At 39.3% G+C, this 7,066-nt stretch overlaps 1 protein-coding gene across 1 annotated transcript in view; it reads left to right on the forward strand.

Annotated features, from left to right (window-relative positions):
• Positions 1-6,785, forward strand: part of atp6v0b (ATPase H+ transporting V0 subunit b) — a 34,035-nt gene extending 27,250 nt beyond the window's left edge. The window contains exon 8 of the mRNA XM_072273641.1: positions 2,781-6,785. Coding sequence (XP_072129742.1) covers positions 2,781-2,807 — 27 coding nt within the window. The 3' untranslated portion in view covers positions 2,808-6,785. The remainder of the gene's footprint in view (positions 1-2,780) is intronic.
• The last annotated feature ends 281 nt before the right edge of the window (positions 6,786-7,066 follow it).

Genomic DNA, 7,066 nt, shown 5'->3' on the forward strand with positions numbered 1-7,066 from the left:
CTTGCTGGCTTGTCCAGGTGGGCATAGACACGGTTCAGCAGGTGGACGATGGCATCCTCAACTCCTAGTTGGGGCTGGTAGGTGAACTGGAGGGGATCTAAGTGTGGCCTAACCATAGGCTGGAGCAGCTCCAGAACAAGTCTCTCCAGGGTCTTCACGATGTGGGAGGTCAATGCCACTGGTCTGTAGTCATTGAGGCCGCTGGGGCACGGCCTCTTTGGCACAGGGATGAGGCAGGATGTTTTCCACAGCACAGGACCCCTCCGGAGCCCCAGGCTCAGGTTGAAGACTTGGCGAAGTACTCCACATAGCTGAGGAGCACAGGCTTTGAGCACCCTGGTACTGACACTATCCGGTCCTGCAGCCTTGCTTGGGTTGAGACTTTTCAGCTGTCTTCTCACCTATTCAGCTGTGAAGCCCACGGTGGTGGTTTTGTGTGGGGAAAGGGTATAGTCATGAGAGCAGGGTTGGGGGACTGTGAGGAGGGGTAGGAAGGGAGAGTGGAATATTTTTTGGTTGGGGGCTGACAACAGATGACTCATATGGGGGATGGGCAGGGGCCACAATGTCAAATCTGTTAAAGAACAGGTTAAGTTCGTTGGCCCTGTCCACACTGCCTTCAGCTTCTCTGCTGTTAGTTTCCCAGAACCCAGTGATGGTCCTCATCCCCCTCCAGACCCCTCTCATGTTGTTCTGCTGGAGTTTCCACTCAAGCTTCCCCCTGTACCTGTCTTTAGCCTCCCTGATCCCGGCTTTCAGGTCCCTCTGTATTGCCCTCAGCCCCTCCATATTTCCATCTCTAAACACCCTCTTTTTAGCGTTCAGGATGTCCTTAATGTCCTTTGTTACCCATGGCTTGTTATTTGAATAACAAAGGACAGTTCTTGTCGGAACATTGCAGTCCACACAGAAGTTGATGTAATCAGTGATGCACTCTGTGAGCCCATCAATATCCTCTCCATGTGGCTCACAGAGTGCCTCCCAGTCTGTCACCTCAAAACAACCCTGGAGCGCCTCCGACCATTTTCTCACTGTCCTCGAGGTTGCAGGTTTACTCTTCACCAGAGGCACGTAGCAAGGTTTGAGATGCACCAGGTTGTGATCTGACCTTCCCAATGGGGGGAGGGGAGAGGAGCTGTATGTATCCTTAACGTTAGCGTACATCAAATCCAGAGTCCTCTTCCCTCTGGTTGTACAGCTCACATACTGCGTTTAGTGAATAATGTTATTGTTTAAAGTTTCAATATTACTTTACAAAAGCTGAAGAGACTTGCTGATTCTTTAAGCCTGGCCCATAGATTGCATTGGATGATTGTACCTATGATAAATCCCAGCCATATGACTGAATAATCACCAGATGTGCTAGTTGTTGCTAGTTCATGCTTTTGATGTCAGTAACTTCTGCCCTTCTGAATTCAAACTAACCAGCATTTCAATGTTCGAAATATTTTTTTGGATCCTGTACAATATCAATACTTGCTATAATTTTTTCCTGAGGTACTGTATTCTGACATCCACTGTCATTGCCATCATCATCCTCTAAAAATCTGCATTGCCCCATCTAAGGACTGGCTGCTTCCACCTGCCATCGGAACCTTGTGAAGCCTGCAGGCCCTAATGTTATAATAGCTTCCCAGTGTGCCTTCCATCCTCAAACCGTGTCAAATTCTAGCTTGCTTAGATCTTTACTGGGAACTTCTTATTCCACTCGAATTTCTGTTTGTCTAGTGTTCCATTCTCAATTTTCACTGTGGTTTGTTGTTCGTCCATCGTTGACGTCGATGAGGACCTCGACACCATAATGATGGTGTGGAGACTAGTGCGTGATTTGGATTTAAGTGAGGGAGAGTTGCGCAGCGTCAGCCTCACTCTCGCTTCCCAATTCCCATCTGGGTCCAGTGGCAAGACAGAGTCTAGATGGCTGGAGATGGGACTAGGCGCAGTGGATGACCAGGACATCTTCTGTGTCTTGTCCTGCTCTACACGTTCCACGACGCTTGCAGAGACCGCCTTCTCGACTGTTGGACCTTCCATTGGTCTTGTCCGCTCAATCCACCAGAGTCTTATCTTCACATGCTGGGATAGACAACTCCCTATCTCACCGAGGGTTTGAGACCCGTCGGCTACCCTCACCTGGTTTAGCCGGCTTGTCGAAGCCCTTGCCCGGGGTGTGGCCGCTGTCGCATGCAAACAGCTACGGGGAGCCACAGGTGAGAGCTGAGTGCCAGGTGGGGACCAAAGGTGGACTAACCGCCCTGAAAAGGATGCGACATGTTCCCCCACCAGAGGTGCTACCCCTCCCTGACACCCCATATACCCCACTATGGTTTAATATTTGTTTTGCTTCCCTGACTTAAGAATTTAAGTTTCCATATCATGTTTCCCTTCATACTAACTAACGTAAGTCTACTAAACATTTTTGATCATTCTTATATCCATTATTTTAAATGCAGCAGATTCAACAACATTGTAATTGACCCCTCATGAGTAAACAAATTGCTGGAGATGTTCAGCAGATCCGGTGGAAATTGTCAAGCATTCATGAATATAATTCTAATATATTTTTGCATTTAAGAGTAGAATACATCCTTGAATGCGAATCACTGTACTCGGTGTAACAGTGCAGAATGAAGATGCTAAGCGTCATTAGTTAATAGGTTATTTGTGGGTTGGTGGGGGGGAGAAAATTCTAGTTATCCCTCACAAACTTGATGCTGCACCTGCTTTAAAAAAAAAAAATTGCTCTATAAAATTGAATGTTACCTTTTTCATTTCTGCAGACATCCAAAGTGAAAATGGGAGACTAGAGTTCATGAAGACTTGGAGAGTCTAAAGTTGTGGAAATGAGACCAAGATTTGTTGTAAATAATTTATTTAAGTGTATATTTTCCCAATATATTATTTGTGGTTTTTAAACTCATCATTTGCTTCAAGAATGATTTGTGATATATTTGGATGCAATTTCTGATCAATTCTGCAAAACAGGCCAGGTGCTGTCCAACAGTATTCCATAGTTTAGTCTGTAGTTTAATGTGACAGTTTATTGCCCACTTGGATTTTGCGATGGGAATGGATCTTTGAGACTGAATGTTGAAGACTTCTTTCATTATCACGTTCAAATGGTGAAGTTGATCCTTTTTTGACTGGTATACGCAAGAGCTGAAAATATTGATGTAACATCACCATGATCTCAATATTAGGCCTGTGAGGCTTATGGAGATCATACTAAAACTGTAATGAACGAGACATACAAAAATCAACTGTTGTGTACCTCAACTGAACTGTGTTTTTCTTGTAAATGTAGTGGAGAAAATGAATGTTACATCGAAATTACAAATTCAGAAATAAAGAATTTGTATGTGGGTCTTCAGCAAACCACCTCTTCTCGTTCACACCATTTTGTACGCATTTTACCCAATGCAGTTTTTAAAGTATTGTGCATGTTAGTTTGTACTTGCATTGGAGAGTTTATCATTGATGTACCAACACCAATTAAGATTGAGTTACTCTAGCAAATGCAATTTAAAATATCTAGTTCCCTGACAGTATTTTAGGCCTTATTAAAACTCAACATGATGAAAATGATCATTTTGGTTCTTCAGGCTGCAACTGTTTAAAAAAAAAAATAAATTGCTTGATCTTTATTCATTTTCATTGCACAGTAGTGTAATAATGTAACAAAAGTGGAAGTTTCAATACAAATTACCTCTCTGGCTCCCTGGGATAATCAAAGGTGCATTAGTTGGCTAACTTTTATTGGTTTTAATAATAATTATTCTCTCTGCCCCGCCCCCGCCCTGGAGCAATGAGCGAGTAACTGGGGGTGTCTTTGTTTGAAAAGCATTTGAAAATTGCAATAAGATATGATCAATATTGGTTGAATGTGTTGCATTCACAGCCAGTTTGATTTTTTATTAATTTTGTACACTGAGATTTAGCTGTAAAATGATTCATTCTTTGCAGATTAGTTACAAAATTTGATTCACATTTTTCCAGGTTAACTAAAGTGAAAGATAAATTACTTCCATAAATCATCTTTGTTTGGAAATAGTTTGCTGAATAATCAAAGGAAGTTCTTAAATTACTTTAGTTTAATTGACGGTCTTTTACTAGTACTGTGCCATGTATGCAAGCCTTTGTATTTCTGATAATAGTTATTAGATGCTATGCTAACTGTTGGGCAGAACATAAAATTATAGATTATACAGAAAATCATAGATTCATTTTCTTCTAAAGTGCTAGTTGGTTGGTTGAATTGGAACATTTGGTTAAAACTCTGTCCTTATTGAGCTTTGTAATGCTGTTGTTGAGTAGGCTACAAAAGTTCAGTGTTTAAATTGTTGTCCCCATAATCTGCTTTAGTACTATAGCAACAAATTAATCAAAGGAATTTGGTGACACAGAATTAGTTTTATTAAGGTGGGTGATCAGCTGGATGATTTAACTGCTGGATGTAACTTGAGAAACATGGTGCATATAGTGGTACCAATAAATATAAATAATTTTATTATTTTAACTTGGTTTCCATGTAAGGTTATTATGTAAACTTTTTGGGTTTCCAGCTGGGTGCAGGTATCGATCTTTAACCAATGTTTCGACGTCAAACTGTGCAAATCTTCATTGGGGATGATGCCGAGTCATGTCTTGTCCTGTGGTATATGTTCCCGTTGTCCCTCCTGATTGGTTAGTCCTCATCCAATCAGGTTTCTGCTGTCCCACCTTGTTTGAAATTGAATTCCAGTTCTTTCTTGGAGCAAGACTTTGTCTTTGTTAAAATTCTTTTCCTCTGGTTTTATTTCAATGGCTTCCTTCACCAGGTGGTCCAAAGAGCCATGGGTACGGCAAAGGAGGGATGGATGATGGCGGTGAACACCGGACTACACATGCCTCGGCATTATCCCTGATGAGATGGCAGAGTTGTCACCAAAATGTCAGTTAAAATCTATACCTGTACTGGCCGGAAGTCTGAGAGTTTATTCATCGTATATGTCAAGAAAGCACTAGATCTTTTTTTTTCTAAGGTTGTTATACAGAGTAAAGTTGAAAATAGGCAGGTTAAAATGCAGTTGTGACCCAAGTTTGAAATGGAATTTTTGTGGAGGGGGGGAACTAATTGCTCATTGCTTGAAGATTTGTCACTAAAATGTGTCAGAGCAGGAGGTTGGATAGTGGGAAAAGGCATGCAGGTTGATGGCTTCTAAGACCGTAGTGAGTGGTAGAATCTAGGGACGGAGGGAATTGATGTGAAAGTGGAGAAAAATGAAGTGAGATTTTTATTTAAAAAAAACTCATTTGATGGTCGATAGGACTAAGTGAGCTGAAGAGCCCATTTCCATGCTTTCTGATTTGATTCTAATATTAAAAGCTGAATATTTGAGGAATTAATCATAAACTGGGAACTTCAGACAGAATTTGACATGCAGGATGGACTTGATGGTAATGAATGGAAACAAATGTTACAACAGCACATTTTTTAATGTAGAAATTTGAGGTTGAATTTTGATTATACATTGGGTTAATCATGCTTGGACCTAGTTATTTATTATTGTTTGGTGTACATTAACTGTAAACTGTGATCTGATTTTTCTATCCCTGCCATTAAGATGCATTGGTTTGAAATGACTATCTTCATTTGCTTCAACACCTGATTTTGAATATATCTGCTTGTATATACAGATAAAGATTAAAAAGCTTGCTGGAAAGTAAACATACAAGCAGATTAAAGATGTTTCACTGCTTTCTTAACTAAACATTGAAAAGTAATTGTATTTTAATTTCAGCTTTACATGCTGAATGGTAAATGGCCGCCTATCAATCCACTTAGAATGTGATTTCCAAATGTATTTTATGCTGAAAAAAGACAGTAGTGCTTTCCCGGCAAACAAATTCTTCTCTGGCTTCCAGCCGGGTACAGGTTATCGATTGTCATCGAAACATTTGTTATAGTCAATATTTAGACCCGTCTGGAAGCCCAAGAATAGTTCATTCATATTTCATGCTGTCTTAACTTTAAATATTGAAGTTATTTCAAGACAATGGCTATTACAACCATTGCAGTACTCTGAAACACAAATCAACTGGAATTATATTAATTGTCCTATTACTTTAACTTGCAGGGTTACTTTTTGTTAGCTTAACTATATACTGATCTCTTAAGTTGAAAATGTTTCGTTATTATGAATATCTGAGGTAACTTTATTTCTAGTTTTAATTTTTATTTTGCGGAAAAGAATTGAAACAGTGGAACATGGTGTTTAGTGGTATACCATTTTGGGTCACAGCCTTTGTCATTTGCCAATATATATGAGGTTGAATTTGACTGAATAATTTGATAAAATGTATCTTTCATAGAAATGTATTAATTGAAATGAGTTAATGGGTCATTTCCAGTGGGCCAAAACATTTGAACAAACTTTAGAATTATCTTCACAAATCATGAAGTGAATAGAAAATTTGTAAAAGGGTGCTGCAATTATTTAATACAAATAATTCAAAGAAAAAGTAGATCAAAACACTGTTATTGTGAAATCCCATGTTTAGTGCACATGCTAGGTGAAATTTATACTTGAAAAGGGAGAGGGAAGTTTATTGATTAGTGCTACATTTAAGTACATGTAACTGTTCAAATTGTTTTCAAATTGAGATCTGTATTAATGTTATATTTGCACAGGTAGCTGGACTGTAAGGTAAAATTGTAGTTCAAACTATCTTAATCTTCGCACACAATTTGACTTGTGGTCTTTTGTTGAAATATTCACTTGAAATAAAAGTGCTGGTCAGCTGTAGGACTCTTTAGCTTTGTTTTAACTGTTAGTTTGGTGTAATTAAATACTTGAAGTCTTTCCTACTTTGACTCAAGAATATTTGATGACAGAGTAGTGATAATCACAGTACATTGAGTTTTTGTTTAAATGAATTTTTGGGGTATCTGAAATCCAGAGCTGCTGTTCTACACTAGATAATACAAAATAATAATTCAAAGAGAACTTTCTAGTGGAGTGGGGAAATTGACTTTTACATCATCTCAAGCCTGGTCTTGTGGCTAAATCCAGTTTTCTATCCAAAA

The sequence above is a fragment of the Mobula birostris genome, chromosome 12 (genome assembly GCF_030028105.1).
Source record: "Mobula birostris isolate sMobBir1 chromosome 12, sMobBir1.hap1, whole genome shotgun sequence".
Classification (NCBI taxonomy): domain Eukaryota; kingdom Metazoa; phylum Chordata; class Chondrichthyes; order Myliobatiformes; family Myliobatidae; genus Mobula; species Mobula birostris.